Source organism: Gymnoscopelus microlampas (assembly GCF_963454915.1).
Source record: "Gymnoscopelus microlampas genome assembly, chromosome: 23".
Classification (NCBI taxonomy): Eukaryota; Metazoa; Chordata; class Actinopteri; order Myctophiformes; family Myctophidae; genus Gymnoscopelus; species Gymnoscopelus microlampas.
This window is the reverse complement of record NC_139960.1, coordinates 19,903,068-19,927,124: the sequence shown is the minus strand read 5'-3', so window position 1 is coordinate 19,927,124 and position 24,057 is coordinate 19,903,068. Positions and strand designations below refer to the sequence as shown.

The following is a 24,057-nucleotide window of genomic DNA, read 5'->3' as shown; positions in this document are numbered from 1 at the left end:
CGGGGGCGCGCTGCGCTGGTGTGTGAGTGGTAGTGTAAGAATTTGGGGGTCACTACTCTTTAGCCGCAAACGATGCACTGCACACGTTTGTTTCCAATCTGCCAGGCGAACCGTTCTCCCTGACTGGCAGTAAAGCAGTCGTTGTGTTTACTGGAAACAAGCCTGAGACACCACTCAGGTATCTTGTGTGTGTGTGTGTGTGTGTGTGTGTGTGTGTGTGTGTGTGTGTGTGTGTGTGGTTGTCTGTGTGTCTGTGTGTCTGTGTGTGAGCGTTTGCGTGCACGTGCGCATAATTACTGTTGACCCTTTGGTTCTTTTTCCAGCCAAGGATTTTATCAGCAGTCTAATGGAGAAAGATCCGCCAAAGCGTTACACCTGTGAACAGGCCCTCAGACACCCATGGTGAGCACACACACACACACACACACACTAGGGCATTCATAAATAGTGATTTTTAGCATTCGACTTATTCGACCTGTAAGTATTCGAATATTTGATTAATCGATTTGATTATCAAAATTTAAAAAAACGCGTCGGCTTTTAGGGGACAGCTCTAGGCACAACCTCACATACAGTATGAAATTATTTGACAACAATCAACCATGAATGGATTAGGAAAACTACCAACACCAGAGCTCACAGCTGCGTGTCTTTTTTTCTTCTTCAAATAATCGACTTTCATGTACAGTGGTCGAATAGTGGTTAGATAGTTGAATATTTGATTATTCTGTTAATGGCCTACACACACACACACACACACACACACACACACACACACACACACACACACACACACACACACCCACACCCACACCCACACACACACACACACACACACACACACACACACACAGATGCACACATCCGAACACATCCGCACTCATGCACACACACGCACACATGCGCACAATTTGTCTTGCTGTCTTCGTGGGGACTATTTTAATACAAAAATAGCAGATCTACGAGCTCACAAGGTATCGCAACTCTAGGTGAGCTTCTAGATTGGCTATTTACACGGTACGCAACCAAGTATAAATAAGGCAATGATTGGTTGATTGATGATACTTGTTGGACGTCCCAAATATGTCTTACATCAGCAGCACCATATGCAACACCAAATACAAGAAACAAAGATACTTGCCTTACCCTGAACTAATTTAATAGTAACCATTAACATTATCCCATCCTACCTCTAATCCCCTAACCATATGCCTTAGCATAAAGCTAACACTAACCTTAAAGCACCACTATGTAACTTTTTAAAACTATATAGCATATTATGTCCCACAAAATTATAAAGTTACTTGTTTAAGTAATAACAATCATCCTTCCATGCATTTATAGACTCAGGGGGGTCCCTGCTAGAGGCTTGACTGTATTACTATGTATAAGGGAGACAATGAGTTTCATCCTGGCATTTGCCAAGGCACAACTGCCAGTCAAAGCGAAGACTGGCCAATCACAGCGCGTCCTCGTCGGACATGCTTGCAGAGACTCTTGGGTAATGAAGTTAAAGACGTAGGCTGCCATGTTATTTGTGTCCAACGTGGCCACTGATACCCCAAACTATGGTGCTGCTTCAACCCCCCTACCCTTAAACCTAAGGCCTAAATGCCTAATCATTACCCTAACCCCAACTATTTTTCATCATTGTAACCCTAACTGTTATGAACATGGTCGATTTGTTCTGATTTTACTATGCTCGTGGGGAGTTCTGATCCCCACAAGGATAGTAAAACGTGGTACACGCAGTCACGCACACACATTTTCATACACATAAATATTTATCATAGAAATAAGATATTTATTACTCATATTGTTTATCACAGAAAGTGTTTGTGTGTGTGTGTGTGTGTGTGTGTGTGTGTGTGTGTGTGTGTGTGTGTGTGTGTGTGTGTGTGTGTGTGTGTGTGTGTGTGTGTGTGTGTGTGTGTGTGTGTGTGTGATCTCAGGATCTCCGGAGATACGGCGCTCTGTAAGAATATCCATGAGTCTGTCAGCCGACAGATCAAGAAGAACTTTGCCAAGAGCAAATGGAGGGTGGGTTTGTGTATCTGTTATGTTCTCTGTGGATTTGTGTTCTGTTTATATAGTTTGGTAAATTTGTATTGTAAGTTGTAACTGTAATGGACTGTCGCGCTGACAGATGGTTTAAACACTCGCTTTCATTTACATCTTTCTCATCTTCACTTCCTTTCATTCCTCTGCTTTCCTCTCCTTGTCTCTTTTCCATGGTATTTGTTTTCTGTCTTTGACTTTCATTATTATTGCTCCTGTGTTTGGTTTTCTTGGCTTATGGGCCAGGGCGTGTGTTGTACAGTGTGTGTGAAGGATTATGAGTTGGTTAAATCTTCTGCAGGACTTATACCTCCGCCAACAGCATTGGACCGGGCTTAATGTTTTTGTCCTATTCTGTCTGTCTGTTTATCTTTGAGCAGGATATCTCCAGGGCCCAAGAGTTCAGAACTTTTAGTCCCTATCTGAGTGGATCAGATTTGGATTTTGGGCAGTTCAAAGCCAAACAACAGGATTGGGATCACTTTGATATCCGATCAAATCAGGAAATCAAATCCAAGCTTTAATCTGGATCAAATCTTCTATAGGTAGTTCAAAACAAAAACATAGGACTGCGATCAGTTTGAGCCAGAAAACCACACCCAGTGTGAAGTAAGCAGTGCATTTGAGCTATATCTGAACTAAAAGGACAATGTTAAATCCCTCTCCATTCATTTCAATAGGCTTCTCACCAGTGCCGCTTGAAGCAAATCACACCGTAGCCCCATTAAGAACCTCTCACTCCGCTATACAGCTCCGAGATGAGATCCTATGCCGAGGTCTCCCAGATCGGTTGAACGGCCGCAAAGGGTCCGCTGTTTACCCTTTTCGCCACATCGTATCCAAAAACTAATGGTAGATTCCAAAGCGTACAGATATTTAAGGTTTGGTTGGGCACTAAATATTTTAGGTCGGGGACGAAACTACCCGCTTAGATCGCTTATTTAGTCAGCCTGTGGCCATGTTTCCCATTGTAGCCGAACCGAAAGCAGCACTGGCACCGCACGTAGGGGGGTTTTCCGGGTTGAATGTAACAAAGTTACACCATTATTTTGGAAAAGGTAACTAAGTAATTGATCTTATTGCAAAACTAACGCACTAGGTTACTCCGTTACCCAAAAAAGTATTCTGTTGCAGTAACATTATTGGCTGAATGAAATACAATGGGTTGTGGGAGAGCTACAATATATTCTAAATACTGTATAGTGCTGAACTATCCATTATTTGGAAATGACATATCTTAACAGTTACATAGCATTGGCAGGATGTATGCACTGTACTGAGTGGGGTCTGGCATCTTTTTAGTTAAGTTTTTCTGCACCATAACTGTGAGATGTTTCATTAAATACCATATAAAGTGAAAGTGTCTTTCTCCCTCCATCCACCTCTCTCTCCAGCAAGCGTTCAATGCCACAGCAGTGGTCAGACACATGAGGAGGCTGCAGCTGGGCAGCAGCATGGACTCAAACAGACAGACAGACAGAAGCCAGAACCAGAAGCCTGCAGCTCAGACACAGGCCCAGTCCTCCAACCAGAACCAAGTGGGCCAGGGCCAGGGCCAGGGCCAGGGCCAGGGCCAGGCCAGCCTGCCGAGCCAGAGCCAAATCCCCAGCCAGAGCACCAGCAGTGCCCCCCCAACCAAGACCTCTTCCATAGATACCTCCAGTACAGCCCCCCGTGAGTACTGCTGCCATTTGCTTGAAACAGGAAACGCTGCTGCAATTTCATGCTACCACACACAACTTTCTCACCCTCCAATATGTACACTATTGTACACAAATAAGCATGCATATAGCATGCACACTTACATTTCCATGCATAGTTTATTAGAGAACACACAAACGCGTAGCTACGGAGGTGCTTCATGACTGACGTATGTATTATGAATCCTCTCCTCTCAGGTGTCACGGCCCCCGCCACCCCCTGCAGCCTGGCTTCTGCCGCCTCCTCCTCCTCCTCCTCCTCCCCTGCCGCCGCGGGGGCCGAGCTGGCCCGCCCACACCCCTCCGTGGTGCCGCCGCCGGTGCTAACGGGGACTAAGTGACGCCAGGTCCCGCGGGGAACCAGCTGGGAGGCCACCGCGTTGTGAGAGCGAGAGACACCGAAAGAGAGAGAGAGAGAGAGAGAAAGGAAAATGAGGTACAGGGTCACTTCCTCTCTTCGCCCTCTCTTTGCCGCACGTCTCTCCTCACACGCTCACCCTCTTCCCCCCAGCCAGCTCCCCGCCCTGCCCCCCCCGTCCACCCTCCTGTCACAGCATTGTCCAGGAGGAACGGGAGAGCAGAGGACTCTGTACCCAAACCCCGCCGATTTCAAACCATACAATGCCATACTGTACGCACCGCTGACCCCCCCTCTCACTGCCTGGACTAGACGCCACGTCGGATCCCCCCCCCCCACAAGAGCAACGCCATGGACAATGACTCTCCAAAGACACTTACTGAGGCCGAATGTGATTGGCCGTTCTCAGTGAGGAGGAGGGGTTAAATGCGTTGAGTGTGAGTGGCCATTGGTTGGTCGGAGGCGGGGCTAGGTGGTGTCATTGCTGTTAATCAATGTCAGTTGAACTTGACTCGGCTACTCTCTGGTGTTTCACTGTTTCCTGCATCGCTTGATTTAGTTTTCACACCTTCGAGTTGGCGGTGGACAACTGGATTAGTTTGTCTTTGTGTATTGTTATTCAACCCGATCTCACACGACTTAGTATACATTGCACAGAGGTGTCATTCCGTGCATAGACAACTGGAAAACCCGAATATCCGTGCATAGCCGCCTCGCATCTCCCCCATTGTGACTAAACCATTTCGGAGGCGCGCAGTCTCAAGGGAACTGGAGCCACGTGAGGGACCACCGAGCGAGCTAAAGCGAACGAGTTGCCGTCCCGAACGTTGCAACGTTCCCTTGAGCCTACTCAGCGCCGTTTGAGTTATGTACCGATAGGCACAGAATCGTACATTTTGTTGTGGGGACTACTCTGCTTCCCGGTTTTTCCGGGTTGCAACTGGTTACGCCCACCGTGGGACTCGCCGTACATATGCACAGAATGAGGTGCACTGGGTCCGTGCAATGTATACTACATTCTGTGAGATCAGGCTGTGTTATTGCTATCATTGTCTTACATGTTCTCGTGGGCTTTTATGTTTGTTTATGCATAATGTTTAAGAAGTGCTTTAAAAGTACCATACGACTGTTGAGTGGTGTTACATATGAGTAAGCGCTTTATATCTATTTGCACAGGGAGGATTAGAGGCTGTATTTTTTTTCAGCCACCGATTATGTGTGCACATCAGTTAGATAGTTTATCCACCTAGATTAATCCGTAGAACGTAGACATTGCGAAGCATTTTGAAATCCCCCAAATGGGATTGGAACATTGTATAACTACTTTATCTGAAACATCACAATATGTTTCATTATTTTCTTACTTTCTAAGCCTTTTATAACGATCACCCTTTAAGGGACACACTTACAGGTGACTATGAAACATTGAGCAGGTTTAGGTTGAGGGCGGATTCATTCTTAGTTGCATGCCGGTGGCGCATACCGAAAATAGCCGATCTACAAGCTCACAACGCCATTGTGATATAGACGTGTTATTTTTGGTGCACGACAACGATGTGCAACCAAGTACAAATCACCCTTTAGAGTAGATTAGAGTAGAGGTGTGCCTGTAAACAGTGGGCAGGGCTGTCCGCAGTTCAGAACGCCAGACACACTACAAGCTAACTTTTTGTGTAAATGAGAGGAGAACGGCTCACAAGGCAGTTTTAAGTTGCCTGGTACAGAATTGCTTGCAGCCTGAAATTCGGAATGTTGATCCTTTTAGGTTAAGCGTTTCCAAAATCCAAGATGGAGGAACTATTGCCTGCCTCCCTTCCTTTCCGTCTCGACAAAGCCATGACCTCACCGCGAGAGCCATCGAGCGCCACTGCGTCATCAAGCTGCGCCCCCCGTAGAGAAGTGCTCAGGGAATACTGCAGCAGCTGCACTGTGTGTTGTGAAGACTTGGTCTCCTGGTTTACGTTCTACTCAACTCTACTAATTTCTGACGGTCCGTGGATGGTTCAGGTCTTGAAGCATCACAGTTAATGACGGCTCCAGTGTTTTGATACCTAGGCCCAGGGCTGCCAGATCTGTTTATTATAATTTCCCCGCAATATTTTATTTGAAAATAGCCGATCTACTCTCATCGCGACACGTTGTGAGCTTGTAGATCGGCTATTTTCAATTAGCTGATGTACAGTATATGTTAAAGTGCTCATGTGGCCCATAGTCGCTTCTTTTGGGCTGGTTTTCCTAGACCTGGTTGCTTGTTTCTCTCACGTAATCTGGCAACACTGCCTAGGGGCCATGTCTTTATTTCATTTTTCAAACTGAGTATTGACACTAATCTGTCTGTCAGAGTTGTTCCGGATTGATTGATTGATCGCAGGTTTGAATGGTGCTAGCCAGTGTTTTTGTGTTGTGGCACATGTGGCCATATTTAGGATAAGCGTGGGCTGTGCCGTTGACGGTCTTTGGATTTTAGACTTCACCCACTGAACGTTGGGTGTTCCCTCGGACATATCGGATTGTCTTCTCTGTCACATGCAAATCTATCTGTCCCTTTATTGTGATTTCTTGCCAAAGACCAATGTTGGGTTTATAGAATATTCAGTTGATCGTATTCGAACCCAAAGAACTAGACAGACAGTGTGGCGGGGTCTAACACAGAACAATTTAAGAATTAACCACTTGAACCTAGAGTTCCTTTTCTGGGCATTTCATAATGGGCGAACATTTCAGCGAAAATAGGCAAACATTTGCAGAATGAGCTTGTAGATCGGCTATTTTCAGCTAAGAGATTTTGTGCAGAGGGAAAAAGGAGGGGGCCCAGCACGATAGACCCCTGGGTGACCCCGGTCAGTTATATATATATAGGGTATAAGTGCTTAAATGAATTAAAACAAAGGGCTGAAGACAAGTTATTGATCTCCTACTCACCCCCTTGTTCAACTTCCAACTACTCTTCCACCCTTGGCTCAAGCATTATACCACTGTTTACCAGGTCATTAGCTGGTTTAAAGTCATACAAAGTGTAATATGTGGCAAACCCTAACTGTTTGGCATCTAGTACGACGTTGGAATAAACACTGAAGTTATGTATATTATGCAAACACAATTTTTATCTAGGTACGTCTCCTCTGCTGCTTGTCATCTGGTTTTTGTTGTCTCTTGCTCAGTTTGTTCCTTTTATAAGTATGTTACTGTACATTGCTATATAATCTTGTGTGTCGGTTTAGCTGCCCAACATAAAGGTTTACCAGCCATTAGTAGGCACTGCCTTCTCATAGTGTGAGTAAATTCAGTGCCCTCCAGAACACTCCTACCGACGAAAATGTGGCTTTATTGAATTGACAAAAAAAAATGTTAATATCTTTTCCATTGATCCTTATGCATGGGCTCATGAAATATCTTATACTCATGGTGCCGCCATGTTATGCTAGTTTCAGGAGAAAAAATGGAAGATTGGCGATGAAAGTTTTCTCCTGTGGAAGGACACTATAGGCTACTAGTGTTGCATAAACATGTTTAAGTCTATAAAAACTGTCCTTTTTTATCCATCGTTACAATGGTGCCAATGTACTTTGAGTGGGATTTATATCATGTGCGCATGTGAGCAAGTGTGTACGCACACACAAGTGCACTTTGGGAGCCATGGGAGTTTCGAGGCAGGCAGCAGGGAAAAGAAAGGCGAGGGGGGATTGCTCTAAGGGATTTGCTCTCATTTATTTTTATCAAAGGCTAAACAATTATTGTTTTCTGAATGAATCTTCTTTCCCTGAAGAACCTATTGTACATACAGTATATTGTGAATATGAATGGTTGTTTCCAAAATAATACGATATGAATGTTGTGCTGTTCAAGCATGTATGAGTGAGTGTGTCCGCGTGTGTCTGTGTGTGTGTGTGTGTGTGTGTGTGTGTGTGTGTGTGTCCTCGTGTCTGTGTGTGTGTGTGTGTGTGTGTGTGTGTGTGTGTGTGTGTGTGTGTGTGTGTGTGTGTGTGTGTGTGTGTGTGTGTGTGTGTGTGTGTGTGTGTGTGTGTGTGTGTGTGTGGCTGTGCAGGCAGGTAGGTGGCGGAGTGATTGTATCTCTATGGAATGTTCAATGTAAAAACAATTACATATATATATAACTGTATGAAACCCCCCTATACTGTCCCCACTGCAGATTGCTTTAATACAGCGTATAACACCTTGTGACAGACTGTCCCATGACAGTGTCAGCTGAACTTCAATGTATGCATTGTTTACCAAACTCAGGCTCCAGTTCTGACAGTCTGTGTAAAAAATCCAAAGCTGTGACTGACCTACCATCTCGCACCATTTATGAACCTGTGCTGGTTCCGATCGCTCTATATGTTCACCTGTGTCTGTCCCTCTGACCCCAATCGATTCTCACATTCACACACACACACACGCACACACGCACACACGCACACACACGCACACACCCCCACAAACACACACACACACACACACACACACACACACACACACACACACACACACACACACCTTGGCGCTCTTGGAACACACTCACCTATTACCAGCTGTCACAAGAAAAGGAGGAAGATGCGTTTTTTTTCCTGAAGTGCATTGTTAACAAAATATGAAAAACACAAGCATGTTGCAGGGGGATAGCTGTCTGACACTATCAAACATTCGACTCCACTCCACCAGTGTTTGCATAATAACCCTATATGCCCTTGTGTGATGTTTGTATCTATACTATGTAACGAAGAGGAGAGTCCCCACGTGAGAGCTGGGTTTTATAGGCTCTATGCACAGCAGCCATATTGGGAATGAAGTGGGCCCTTCCCTTACTTCCTGTCTTCATAGGTGTTACCAATGATACTAATTAAGGCTCTGTTCCATTTAGTGTGGCATAGTGGTTGTCTTATTTTCAAGGACCCCCCATAACTCTGAGAGTGTACAAATGGAACCAAATGGTTCCATTTGTACACTCTCAGAGTTACACACCCACCATAAGCAAAATGGAGTGTTTCTAGTGAGCTAGACTGCCCTAGCGTGTCTGATATCATGTCTAGGCGGGCAGGTTCAAAATTTCCGCCGGATTCTATTGGTTCACCGATCTGTCCGTCAGCCCCCGCCCCGCCCCGCCCTGCCCCGCGCCCCTCCTCCTCCCCAATGTGTAGCATTGAGTGCCCTGATGTCACAACATTTGGAGCAGCGACGCCCACCGCACTCTGGTTGTTTGGGGAAATGAAACACTTCCTATTCACGGAACATCAACTGGTTGGTCCAGGCTTTTATTTTTTAGCAAAAAAATAAATAAAAGCCTTGAGATCGAGGCTATATACTAGTGAGCCAACATGCACAATATCAGCACCCTGACCAGAATGGAACAGAGCCTTCATTAGTATCATTGGTAACACCTGTGAAGGAAGTAAGGAAGACGCCCAATTTCTTTCCAATATGGCTGCTGTGCATAGAGCCTGTGCATTAGGTGGGACCCAAACTGCTATCTCCCTTTATATATCGGGTCTCTTTTTGTCCAGAGTCTGCTGAGCCAGCGGGCCGTATTTACTCTCTCTGCATGTGACACGACCATCCTGTGCAATGGTGTCGACTCTGACCACACCTTCATGTGTACGTATACGTGGACACGCCGTGAAGTCCTGAGTGTTCATTTTGCTCCCGAGAGGGTACGGTACAAATGGAACCAAATGGATTTGGCTCCGTTTGTACACTTTTCAGAATTGCACAGTGGTGGAAGAAGTACTCCAATAATTGACTTAAGTAGTATCAATATCACAATGGTACTAAGTAAAAGTCCGGTATTCCAATTTGACTTGATTAAAAGTACAAAAGTATTGGCATCAAAATAAACTTACAGTACCAAAAGTAAAAGAATGTCCAATTTCACAAGTATTCAAATGTATAATTTAATGTATAGAAATCCTTTGAAAATAGCAGATCTACAAGCCCACAACGCGTCGCTTTGCAACGTGTTGTGAGCTTGTAGATCGGCTGTTTTCAAATAGCCGGAGTATACTGTATACAGGGCTGAAGTGGTTAATGTATGGTATGTTTTGTAATATTAATTAAAAAAAGGTTTTCAAATAATTGTAGTGGAGTAAAAGTACCAGTAAAAGTACCATATTTCCTCTAAGATGTAGTGGAGTAGAAGTAAAAGTATTGAAAATTGGAAATACTCAAGTAAAGTAAAAAAAAAACATACCTCAAATTTGTACTTAAGTAGCCTACAGTACTTGAATAAATGTTACTTTCCACCACTGGAATTACAAATGGATAAGTGACAGACTCAGGATTTTACTGTGCGGTTATCACGCTGCCTGCTGCTCTTACTGTGCTGTGATGATGATGATGATGATGATGTTGATGATGAAAACCTTCTGTTATGGGGCTTGTATATCCAATGCCTTCGACAATCATGTGCACATATCAAGAATTACCATGATGAACAGAGGCCAGAATTATTTTTTTTCTTTCTTCTCCTGAAATAAATCCTGAATGATCATGAGTTGACTCTCTTCTCAACTTGTTGCACTCCGTGTAGGTAGAGTTTGTGCGTGGAATGCATTTCTTGCGCATCATGCGTATGTGTGTCATATTTTCCTTGAGCAACCAGGTAGCATATGGGGATTAACCATAAAACGATCTGATATTTAGAGCATTCACCTTGCTTATTTTGTTTCCTCCAGCAGTCGCTGGTCTTGATGTCAAAGTGTCCCTGAGAAAGACACTTAACCCCTAACAGCACTCATCTGAAACATCTGAGCAACCATCAACTAACTGGGTGATGCTTTTCTTTTTTCTTTTCTTTAATTCGTTTTGTTCTAATTCACTATGATCTAGAGTTGAGAGTAGTATTCTACCAGACCCTATAGCGTCCTTATTCTGGGGGCAAATGTTCTATGAAAATAGCCGATCTACAAGCTCATGACACATCGCGTTGTGAGCTTGTAGATCCGCTTTTTTCTGCAAAGATATATACTTTAGAGGGGGAAAAGGAGGAAGCCTAGAGTAGACCCCTGGGGGACTCGACCAATGATCAACCAAGTATAGTGTTTAAGTGTTTATATGGTTAGGATCAGTGGTCTAAAGTAACTAAAGTACTGTACTTAAGTAAACTTTTGAGGTACTTTTACTTTACTGGAGTATTTCCAATTGTCTATACTTTTACTTCTACTCCACTACGTTTCAGAGGCAAATGTTGTACTTTTACTCCACTACAATGATTTGAAAACTTTAGTTACTAGTTACTTTGCAGATATAAATTATGATATCATGAAACATGTATTTCTACGTTGCAGTATTGATACTTTTACTTAAATGAAACATTTGAGTACTTTTTCCACCACTGGTTAGGATGCATGTGGACACCAGGCAGACACTGAACGCCATACATCCCATGCATGTGGACACCAGGCAACTGGTGCACTTTGATGGACATTTACCAGACATGGGAGAGATGCTGTCTGGACTCTTGGCAGATGTTGGCTTCACAATCCCATGCAAGATGCACCCATGCTGAATGCAGATGTTCGCTTTCCCCTCAAAATACATGTTCCCTGAATGCCCTCCACTAAAACGGCTGCATTGCCCCCAGGCATCAACGGCACCATAGGGGCAGCACTGCAGCTCTGTTGGTATTTAACCCCTTAAGACCGGGAACGCATCTGTGTCATTTTATAGATTTCTTTGGCCTATTCAAAAATAGCAGACATACCAGTTCATAGCGCGGCACCGAGTGTCGCGCTATGAGCTTGTAGATCTGCTATTTTTGGGGGGGGAAATTAAAGTTTGTGCAAATCTTTGAATATATATTTTTTAAAGTTTTTTGAAAAAATGTATGTTGTTATAATGTCAGTGGTTCTAAAAAAAAATCATGTCAAGGACCCATGAAATTATATGTATTTGGCCGCGGACCCCCATCTCAAAATATGTTGTTCCAGGGACCCCCCAGAAGCAAAGATTTGAGTTAAAAATGAATATGTATTCAAAGATTTGCACACATTTTCACGATTTTTCTAAAAAATAGCAGATCTTCAAGCTCATAGTGCGGCACTCGGTGCCGCACTATTTAAGAAATCTTAAAATGACACACAGATGCGTTCCCTGTCTTAATGGATTAAATCAAAGAGATTACTGCAGGTATTTATAATTATTACCATTTGCTGTTTTTTCCTGCACCCATTGTTGGAATTAGCATGTGGTTGTGATGAGTGGTGTTTTCCTCTGCTAAATTGGTGCAGCTTTAAGGTTAATAGTGGTTATTACAGATAAGTGCCGTTGGCCCTTTAATTAGCAAAGATTGGCTTTTGTTGGCGTGGCATTGAGGTCAAACCTTAACTGAGGCTGTATTATGGGAATCCTGCTGAGCCCTGTGTTTCCCACCATTGTAATCCCCATTTGAACTTGATCGTCATTGTAAGACAGCCACACTAAGTACATTTCCATTATTAAGTTGTTATACTGCATCTCTGTCCATTTCTGTGGTTCCCTGTGAGACATTCCATCCCTGCCTCGCTTTTGCTTATCTCTGGTTATTTTTTTGTATTTTTTTATTTAACCAGTAAAAAACATATTGAGACTAGAGTCTCTTTTACGAGTGTGAACTGGCCAAGAGGCATAAAATGTTACACAGCTCTGCCAGTAACAACAAATACAGGACAATAACAATGACAGACATATAACATCCGTAAAAACAATAACCCACTACCTAGGAAGCTCAAGGAAATTAAAGATAAAAAGAGAATCTATTAAAATGCATGCAATGCAACATATTTCCAACCGCACACGTGCACAATCCTGCGAGTGCACACATACACACAGTGGTGTAAAGTAACTAAGTACTTTCACTCAAGTACTGTACTTAAGAACAGTTTTGAGGTACTTTTACTTTACCGGAGTATTTCCAATTGTTTATACTTTTACTTCTACTCCACTACTTCTCAGAGGCAAATATTGTACTACTCCACTACAATTATTTGAAAACTTTACTTACTAGTTACTTTACGGATATGAATTATGACAGTATAAAACATACATTAACCACTTTAGCCCAATTTTATACCTAGGCTATTTGAAAATAGCAGATCTACAAGCTCATAGATAGTAGATCTTGTAGATCTGCTATTTCCAAACATTTTAGTACTTTTACTTTTGGTACTTTAAGTACATTTTGATACCAATACGTTTGTACTTTTACTCAAGTAACATTTTGAATTCCGGACTTTTACTTGTAACAGAGTACTTGCACATTGCAGTATTGGTACTTTTACTTAAGTAAAACATTTGAGTACTTTTTCCACCACTGCATACACGCAAAGCATGAAACTTATGAAATATTATTTTACTCGCACGTAACAGCATTCTCATAGCGAACAGACAGACAATGGCATTTTCAGTGTGAGCCCATCCACTCACTGTGGGATCAAAGGGTGAAGGTGACTGTATGTTGATATTGGCTGTAGAGCTGATGTGTTCTGGAGGGATTCACTCATCACGCTGCCTTGGCAAGAGCTTTTCTCTCCTAATCTTACATTCATCATAACCTCAAAATCCATCTCTCTCTCTCTCTCTCTCTCTCTCTCTCTCTCTCTCTCTCTCTCTCTCTCTCTCTCTCTCTCTCTCTCTCTCTCTCTCTCCTCAGTTGCATTTCTCCCTCTCTGCCTGACTCTTAACTGAGTGGGACGAACCTGTTTCAACTGTTTAAATTACACATTTAAAAGGCCAGACAGCGGCCAATGATGCAAAAGATTCAAAGTGAGAAGAAGAAACAAAGAAGAACAAAGTCATCTTGGTAGCATAACACAGCGGACATGTTTGGAAATGTTTCAGTGCTGATACTGTTCGCTTTCCTTTGCGTTGTTCATTGTTCTGGAATTTTCGCAATCAAAACATCCCATTTTCTCCACAGCTCATAGACTATAGCCCAGAGCGAAGCAGGTTCACCTCCTGACCTCCTCCCACCTCCGTCTTCTGACTCGTTCAAGTGGACCTCCTCTCTGTTCATCGATGAGCCTCATGTATGCCTACGAGCAGCTGAAATGCAACGTATTGTTATTATTATTATTTAAAGGTAGGGTAAGTGATTTTCTTTGATTAAAATAAGTGTTAAATAGCTCTATATTCTGATAGTACTCATTGCTATAGAGTGTTTGTTCAGTAAAAGGAGTCTCCTTGTCTCTCCAGCTCTTTATAAAACAGAAAATGCATTTTCGTTTCAGTTTCAGTTTCATTTACAATTTTATCCAATCAGGATAGAGAACTCAATCAGGATATAGATTAAACAAGTGAAATTGCAAGTGATGACACTAAGAAAGGAGCAGGCAAAATTGGAACTGGAACACTATAAAAAGTAAGCTTAAAAATGGGTACTTTCTCCTGATTGGCTGAGATTTTGACAGCTACCGGAAAATGTATTTTCTGTTTATTAAAGTGCTGGAGAGACGGGGAGACTCCCATTACTGAACAAACACTCTATAGCAATGATTACTATCAGAATATATTGCTTTAACCGTTTAACAAAATACTTTTAGTTTTAACCAAAAAATATCACTTACCCTACCTTTAATGACCAATAAATGATTGCATTGCAACCTCTTTGCATCAACTACCCTCAATCTCTTATAACTCTCCTGGAGTGCAGCAGAGTGCTCAGGGTTTTGCAGTGAAGGCCCAAACAGGGACATCAGGTTTTTCCATCTTTTGCTATGGTCCAGACAGACACCCACTCTCTCCGAACACTCCAAGCATTCTATCTATCGGTGGTCTATTTTCAAGCCCCCAAACAGGCGAAATAGTTCAGTGAGACCCTGCTGATCCTGGCCCTTCGTCTGCCCAGAAAAGTACATTCCATTCTGCTCTGTGTCACTTGCTTAGCTTGATGGACCAAAAACCCAACCGGACAGATTTGTGTCTGTCCGTCTGCGTGTGTGTGTGTGTGTGTGTGTGTGTGTGTGTGTGTGTGTGTGTGTGTGTGTGTGTGTGTGTGTGTGTGTGTGTGTGTGTGCGCATGTGCGTGCGCGCGTGCGTGCGCGTGTGCGTGCGTGTGCGAGTGTGCGTGTGTGTGTGTGCATGCGCGCGCTTGCACACTCTCCTACAGATGCAGGTATTTATTTTCATGTGCTCACACAGCCAGATGTTGATTGAGGCCAACGGGTCTGTGTGATGGGGTTCAAATGCTGGAACACGAGAGAGAGAGAGAGAGGATGAGGAAAGAAGGAGAGACGAATGGAGAGATACAGGGAGAGACATTGTGGGGGTGGTACATCTGGTTGTGTCCGGGGAGAGAGGGAAACCATCAAGAATCCATGTAGTCATGGTTCGATTAGTAAAAAAAAAAAAAGCGGTGGAAAAATCTAACACAGGTGGGGGTGCATTTTCTTAACCACTTAAGCCCTATACACTTCATCATATAAATGAGGCTAAAATAGATTATAAGCTCTCCAGTCACATCGCTACACATTGATTTTGTTAACCTGCTATTGTCTTTTGAAGACATTTCTTTTTTAAATACATTTTAAAGAATAAATGTTGAGCATTTGGTTGATGAAGAGGTTTATGTGGTTAACATATACGCATCTTTTCATGAAATTGTTCAATTGGGATATTAACAAACATAAATATAAACCATATTATACCAGACAATATTTCCCTAAAGGAAATGCATGTATTTTATTTAGTCTGACCAGAGAGGGGATATCAAAAGAGGCATGCATCCCCCCATCCCCCCCAGCAAACTGAACCTGAAAAGCAAACCTTTCTTCCTCTCTTCCTCCTCACCCCTCTATCCATCACTCTCGAGATGCTGTTCCACAAAATAATGTCACATTCAAATATAAACGTTTGTCCAATCAAAGTTTATATAGAAATAGCAGATATACATTCATATGAAAATATCCAATATACAAGGTAATATTGACATTATCGTGAACGTGAGGTTTTGTGGTTTCTTTTCTCAGATAGTACAGTTTACAATTAAAACCCAACCAACCGTGTTCATTCTTACACAGGCCTAAATTTGAGCCCTTCTCTTTCTAACACATACGTACGGCATTGCAAAGCAATGTCTTACATTTTTTACTCTGTCACACTCCCTGGTTGCTGTTTCCCAACACCCAAGTATGAAGCAAAGTGGTCAATTCCTCACTCCACTGCAATCATTTTGGAGAGCACAGTCCAGAGACAGTCCGTTTATTTACAGTTGTTGCCGCCACAGGCGTCCTCCGTTTCACTACCTCCAGCAGTGAATTGCAGCTTAGCCATTACTCTAACCCCCGTCAAGAAGAGTTACTATATGTTCTCTTTTCTGCCATTGTTTTCCTTTCAGATACTACGAGGCACAAGCAGTGATGTAATACCCAACTAACTGAGACAGACAGATAGACAGACAGACAGACAGACAGACAGACAGACAGACAGACAGACAGACAGAGGACTTCTGTGATGGTTGCCACTGTATCTCTTAATCCATTAAGACCGGGAACGCATCTGTGTGTCATTTTTAGATTTCTTTGGCTATTCAAAAATAGCAGATCTACAAGCTCGTAGGAGCCTTTCTGTCACACTCGGAGCTTGTAGGTCTGCTATTTTTGAAAAATTATGAACATTTTAACTCAAATCTTTGCTTCCGGGGGATTCTACAAATGTCGTCTAAATCCTAACCGTTTTTTGAAAAAACATACGTTGCTATAATATCAGTGGTTCTCAAACTTTTTTCATGTCAAGGACCTCCGAAATTATATGTATTTAGCAGCGGACCCCCATCTCAAAATATGTTGTTCCAGGGACCCCCCCCCCAGAAGCAAAGATTTTAGTTAAAAATGTATATATATTCAAAGATTTGAACACATTTTCACAATTTCTTTCCAAAAAGAGAAGTTCATAGCGCGGCACTTGGTGCCACGCTATGAGCTTGCAGATCTGTTATTTTTGAATTGCCCAAAGAAATCTAAAAATGACACACAGATGCGTTCCCGGTCTTAATGGGTTAAGCCTCCCTGAACACTTACTATAGCGCAATGTGTCCCAATATGTGATGCACATATTTACGTAACATAATCAAAAGTGTGTATGTTGTGCCTAAATGTGTTGCATTGTACCGTACTAACACGCTTGGCCCTGTGCACGGAGAACTGCCCAGCAGTCTCCTCGTCCCCCACAATCTGTTCCAGTGCGAGTCAGAGGAGGAGCAAAGGATTGCGCGTTAAAGTGACATCCGAGGACGGAGCGCCGCGTCAAAGCGCGCCGGCGCCAGCTCCTCCTGTGAGATGGCGTTCGGGTGGCGGGCCGCCCGCCTCTCCGCCACCCTCAGCTTCTCCTGCAGCTCCCGCGCCTCCTGCCCGGCCCGGCGTGCCGCCTTGCGGGCGTTCCGCAGCGAGCGCTTGACCTTGCGCACGCGCTCTTTCAGCTGCTGGTTGCGCCTCTCCACCGTGGCCATGCGCTCCTGCAGCTTCCTGGCCCGCTCCTCCTCCTCGAACAGGGCCTCCTGCACCGAGGAGCACAGCAGCTGTGTTGGAGAGGAGAGGAGAGGGTAAGTTATTGAGGCTGAGATGTGTGCAGATCTCATCGCATCAACCACAGAAGAAATGAAGAGACAGGCCCTTGTAAAAGATGGACGGATTGAGAGATGGACAGAAAGATGTGTTGTTGTTTTTTGGTCACACTATACAACCAGTTGTTGTTGTTGTCCATGTTCAGCTGGTGTCAGAGCGTGAGAGCACCAGTGACATCATTTTCCCAGCAGCGTGCGTTCCCTTTGTTCTTTTTAACTCTAGTGCCTGCGTTACTTCTCCTCCGTTGCTGCCTTTCTTCCCTTGGGAGGGATTCTTGAGAGACCTGACACTTTAGAGGGCGAAGGGTTAACGGGGCGTGTGTGTGAAGATTTCTTTTTTTCCCCAACTTTTCCCCCTTTTTCTCCCAATGTATTTGTTATTATGCTAATTACCAATTTTCCTAATTTATTTATTATAATGCCTATAGGCTCTATGCACAGCAGCCATATTGGAAATAAATTGGGCCTCTTCTTACTTCCTTAACAGGTGTTACCAATAATACTAATTAAGGCTCTGTTCCATTCTGGTCAAACAGAGTCAGTGGGCTGATGTTGTGCAAGTTGGCTCACTGAAGACACCAGTGGGTCTCAAAGTGTGGTCCAGGGACCCTCATGGTTCCTTGAGGGGGTTCCAAATGGCCCCTTACAGGTGTGTAACTCTGAGAGTGTACAAATGGAACCAAATGGACCCGTAAGGGTCCATTTGGTTCCATTTGTACACTCTCAGAGTTATGGGGGTCCTTGAAATTTAAAAGTTTGAGAACCACTGTGCTACACGAAATGGAACAGAGCCTTCATTAGTATCATTGGTAACACCTGTGAAGGAACTAAGGAAGAGGCTCAATTTCCTTTCAATATGGCTGCTGTGCATATAGCCTATTACCAAATTTCCCAATGTATTCCCTATTATGCCTATTTCCAATTTTCCCTACATAATGTATAGTCCCCGTCACTGTCATGTGTAGACAAGTACGTTTCCTTCGATACACATGAAGTCGCCAGGCAGTCTTTTCACCTGACAGTGAGGGGTTTCACTGGGAGGGCACAGCGTGTGCGTAGGAAGACGTTATCTGACCTAGTTCTTCTACCTGCCAAACAAGCGCCCTGCATGGCCAACCTGTAGAAATGGCTAGTGCAGTGACTAGAGACTGCTGCTGCCCTGCTGGCTTCCCTACTGCGAACGTGGCCAATTGTGTTGGAGCGCTCTGCAAAATCGGGCCGATTCTCTGCAGAGGATTCAAACCACTAGTCTCTAGAAGAGAGAGTGTGTGTGTGTGTGTGTGTGTGTGTGTGTGTGTGTGTGTGTGTGTGTGTGTGTGTGTGTGTGTGTGTGTGTGTGTGTGTGTGTGTGTGTGTGTGTGTGTGTGTGTGTGTGTGTCAGTGCTGATTTTGACAGCAAATTTTGATGTAGTTTTAGTCATAGTCCTTTGAATAAAATTCCATTTAGTTTTAGTCCCAATTTAGTAATCTGAAATGTTTTAGTCGACTAAATATACAGTTGATTTAGTCGACTAAAATATATTTTGGCGGTGCCTTGATGGTGTCGTAATGGCTGATTTCACACGCTGAAAATAGCTGATCTGCAAGCTCATAAATTGACCTGGATCTCTTCTCCACTAGTCCCTCCCTAACATTTTCATCTAGTTTTTATTTGTTGATGAAATTGTCAATGTATTTAGTCTTAGTTTTAGTCATCGTAGCCTAGTTTTTATTTAGTTTTTATTTAGTTTTCGTCAGTGAAAGAAGGTAGTCGACCAACATTTTTCGTCATAGTTTTAGTCGACGAAATCAACACTGGTGTGTGTGTGTGTGTGTGTGTGTGTGTGTGTGTGTGTGTGTGTGTGTGTGTGTGTGTGTGTGTGTGTGTGTGTGTGTGTGTGTGTGTGTGTGTGTGTGTGTGTGTGCCGCGCCGCGCACGCGCGAGTGCGTGTGTGTGTGTGTGTGTGTGTGTAAGGCCTAACCCTCTGCCCTCATGGACATGGCCCACAGCTCACATGCAGGGTCGGTGAGAGGCACCATGCTCAGAGTATATGACCCAGATGAACACTCCTGTCAACCCGTCCTTTCTGTCACACTCTCTAGCTGTCTCTCCAGACTCCAGACCCACGGAGAGTGTGAGGAAAGCGGGGCCCCTTCACAGTACTGTACCGTGTCATGTCAGGGGCCCCGGTTTTCCAATTCACTGGCGGAGCATGCCCTCTCCGTGAGCCGTCCACCCTAGTGCCGCAAAAGGTCAACATGGGGGAAGGTCCCCATAGTCCCAGTGATAAATTGTGTGTGTGTGTGTGTGTGTGTGTGTGTGTGTGTGTGTGTGTGTGTGTGTGTGTGTGTGTGTGTGTGTGTGTGTGTGTGTGTGTGTGTGTGTGTGTGTGTGTGTGTGTGTGTGTGTGTGTGTGTGTGTGTGTGTGTGTGTGTGTGCGCGCGCGTGCGTATGTATGTTTACCTATACTTTAGACTTAGGCAATATAATATAAATGAATATATATATATACTTTGTAGTACGAGAACTAGCTTGCAGAATATTGTGTAAAAAATAAAAAATAAAACACAATTAAGACAACACAGCACAGTAAAATTGTACATTCACACTGGACGCATGGGCTATTTTGCTCTTACTTATCATTCTAGGGGGAATGGCCGCTGTGTGAATATGGTACATTTATGAATGATATATATGGGGTGCCTGGGGGCTTAGCGCACAGACCATACTCCTTAAGAGTGTGAAAACCGGGTTAAAATCCGACCCCCATCTCTCCTCTCTCTGCGCTTGATTTCCTGTGTCTGACGTATCTGACGTAAAGCATAAAATGCCCCGAATAAATCTAAAAATAATAATAATAAAATGTGTGCATTATCTTCTCTAATAAACACGCTAATAGAAACACTAACAACCCCCGCCTAATAGATAATAAACGCTAACACCAGTGCCAAAGCACTCCGCGTGATCCAACCCCAACCCTGGTCCCCGTGGCCACCTGTCAAAACATCCGGGTGTTACCTGCCTGCTGCTAAGTATCATCTGTATAAACACTACTTAAAGACACGCAGGCAAGCAGGCACATGCACACACACAGCCATGAATGTTAACGTTCAAAAGATACAACCTCAATAAAAAGAGAAAGGCGCACGCACACACACACACACACACACTCACACACACACATACACACACACTCACGCACACACAAACGCACACACACGCAGGCACGGGCACATGCACACACACACACACGCACACACCCTCTGACATAAACTCCATTTTACAATCTCAGAGCAGCTGTAATGCTTAAGCTAATCATAGTCTGCGAGAGTATAAGGTGAGCGTGTGTGCCCTTGCGTGCGTGTGTGTGTGTGTGTGTGTGTGTGTGTGTGTGTGTGTGTGTGTGTGTGTGTGTGTGTGTGTGCGTGTGCGTGTGTGTGTCAGCTCCTGGCGAAGAATATGGCAAGCAGTGAAGCACAGAATGGAACAAATGAGTAAGATGTCCTTCTATCTGGCAAGAGACACAGCTACTGTACCAGGCTGTATTGTTTGGCCTGGAGGGAGGGTTCCATGGTTACGAGAGAGAGAGAGAGAGAGAGAGAGAGAGAGAGAGAGAGAGAGAGAGAGAGAGAGAGAGAGAGAGAGAGAGAGAGAGAGAGAGAGAGAGAATAGAGAGGAATAGAGGAGTTTTATAAAGATATTCTCAGGGTCAGTGTTCCTTCCCCTGTCAGGCCTGAATGTGGGCATAGGAGGATAGGACCAGTTCAGACTTTCACTGGCCATAATTTACAATCTCATTATCCACTTAAACCCTCTGTTCTTAGTAAAACGGACTTGAGTTACAACTGTACTTGGAACGCTTTTTTCCATCTGCACCAAATCTCTTAGCCAAAAATAATAATGTTGTGGCTAATGTTCCCCTCAGAATATGGATGCTGGAAGCATTCAGCTGGGTTAGACATGACTCATGAGTATTACTACACGCTCAAATCCTCCATGTTAATCTAACCCTGGGGACCCAAATGAATTAGTGCTCCTATTTGTCTAAACAGTCTCAAGTCAGTGTAAACAAGTGGACCTGTAAGGGTCTAACACTGAGGATTTTACTGTGTGCAGAAGACAGGGGGTTCAGGGATACCATTTCTGTTAACAAAACACTCACAGTGATGTGCAAGTCTGTGTCACACACACACACACACACACACACACACACACACACACACACACACACACACACACACACACACACACACACACACACACACACACACACACACACACACACACACACACACACACACACACACACACACACACACACACAACTACTCTTTCAGCCCGGGGCGGCTCAGGATTTGACTGCAAGTCCGATATAGGGAGCCCATCATTTCTCCTCCATCCCGCTGTTCTTTCCCACTCATCTTAAGCCATCACACACAACTCTCTCCAAACAAAGGAGGGAAAGCCTTAAATGAGCAGCATTCTTCCTGTGGCCCAGTTCCGGACCGCTGACGGGCAACACTGGGAGGACAAAGTGTCCCATGTATTCCAGTCAGCCCTCCGTAACGGTTCGAGTGGATAATAGGGGCTTTAAACAAGTGCTAACTGAAGTGTTGGGGGGGAATATGGGGGGGTTGTCCCTCTGGCAGAGTGCAGTCTGGGTGGGAGTCTGTCTGGACCGACTGCGTTCTCACAGGAAGAAAAAAAAAGAAAGGACAGGAGTCGAGTGATCCGGCCTCATTATCCCTGATTCTTCAAACTTCCGCCTATTAACCACCTCTGTCTGGGACATGTGGCTGGAGGATGCCTCACATCATGCTAGCAACACCTATGCTCTGTGTGTGTGTGTGTGTGTGTGTGTGTGTGTGTGTGGGTGTGTGTGTGTGTGTGTGTGTGTGTGTGTGTGTGTGTGTGTGTGTGTGTGTGTGTGTGTGTGTGTGTGTGTGTGTGTGTGTGTGTGTGTGTGTGTGTGTGTGTGTGTGTGTGTGGTACTATAGGCAAGAATGGAGAGAAAGGCAGGAGTAAATACAAATAGAGATTTCAGATGGATGAATAGTTATTACCAGGTTGCTTGCAGCCTGGAAGAGACTGATCAACTACTCGACACTTTCTCGACACTTTCTAAACCCTTTCTAGCGACCTTTTCATCATTGGCTGTCCTTCAATCCTTTAAGCCAAAGGGGAGACTTCCCCGAGACTTCCCCATACTCTGAACGACGGGCGTCCTCCCATGCTATGGGATCATAGCCAAGAACAAAACCAAAAAAAATGTGGTTGTCCCCACCAAACAAATTATTTAAAAAAAAAGTGTGGTCATCGCCACCAAACAAACTATTGACTTGACTCCCCACACACACAGCGCCGCCTCCAACAGCGATTTGTTACTCCGCGAGCGATAGGGTACAGGACCACGGGTCCATTTGGTTCCATGCGGGGACGCTGGAGAGAGCAACCTAGTATTAATATGACTGCGTCATCATTTGTTGTTTTATTTCTATTTACTTTCTGCTGCAGTGAGCACCTGATGGATCAATAGGGCTTAGGCTATCTTAGATCACTGGTTCTCAAAGTGGGGTCTGGAGACCGCCAGGGGTCCTTGAGTCGGTTCCAAGGGGTCCCCAGCAAAATGTGTTAATATAGCATCAAAATCTATTTAACCACACGCGTTGTGAGCTTGTACAGTAGATCGGCTATTTAAAAACAAATAATTATGTAAAAATGTACACATTTGAAACATTTTAATAACACAAATCTTGTATGGGTGTCCCTGGCACAAAATCTTTTTATATGGGGGTCCGTGACCAAATACATATTAATTTAGGGGTCCTTGACATGAAAATGTTTGAGAACCACTGTCTTGGATTACTGTCCAACCTGTAGTTTTGCATTGTCTGCCATACCTTCTGTCTTTAACACCTGAGGCCCACCTGTTTCATGTCCAGTCCTGCTTACAGGACACAGCCCCTGGCTGCAGGCGAATACTGCTTCTGTCAATGAGTAGTGTCTTTAACCCCTGCCTCCTGACCTCTCCCCTCACAGCTCCCCATTAGAAACCCGACACCGTGGAGGTCAGTCCCACTGAATGAAACCCACTGTACTGGAACGTCCAGGTACAGAGGGAGACATCAGACCAACCCTCTGAAATCGTGCCTCGTTGACAAATAATTCCTGCGTGATGGTTAAAAGGAAATGTGTTGCACATTTACCTATGGGGTGGCATAACAGTTCCAATATTAACACATTTTGCATTCACTATTGAGACTTGCAATGGCTGTGTAGTGTGTTAAACACAATACCTATTCCAAAGGCGAATTCCACCTCTTCCCTCCATATTCTTAATGGAAAACTAGAGAAAATTGATCATCTTGATCCACAAGTGGACCCGCCACAATATTATTTACAATGTTCATTCCTTAAATCATCACATATTTGA

General features: G+C 44.1%; 2 protein-coding genes across 3 annotated transcripts in view; one reads left to right on the top strand and one right to left on the bottom strand.

Moving 5' to 3' along the window:
- The window catches only part of camk1da (calcium/calmodulin-dependent protein kinase 1Da), an 81,154-nt gene extending 72,513 nt beyond the window's left edge, over window positions 1-8,641 (top strand). Inside the window, exons 8-12 of one of the 2 annotated variants that reach the window (XR_014600237.1) lie at window positions 324-402; window positions 1,953-2,040; window positions 3,453-3,732; window positions 3,957-4,725; window positions 5,148-8,641. Coding sequence is in view for 1 of the 2 variants with exons in the window: in XM_084050082.1 (XP_083906208.1) it covers window positions 324-402; window positions 1,953-2,040; window positions 3,453-3,732; window positions 3,957-4,099 (590 nt within the window). In the remaining variant the exon portion in view is untranslated. Of the gene's footprint in view, window positions 1-323; window positions 403-1,952; window positions 2,041-3,452; window positions 3,733-3,956 lie in introns of both variants that reach the window. The other variant, XM_084050082.1, reaches the window with a different exon arrangement.
- Window positions 8,642-17,038: 8,397 nt separating this feature from the next.
- ccdc3a (coiled-coil domain containing 3a) overlaps window positions 17,039-24,057 on the bottom strand; it is a 13,032-nt gene continuing 6,013 nt past the window's right edge. Inside the window, exon 4 of the mRNA XM_084049459.1 lies at window positions 17,039-17,599. Coding sequence (XP_083905585.1) covers window positions 17,297-17,599 — 303 coding nt within the window. The 3' untranslated portion in view covers window positions 17,039-17,296. The remainder of the gene's footprint in view (window positions 17,600-24,057) is intronic.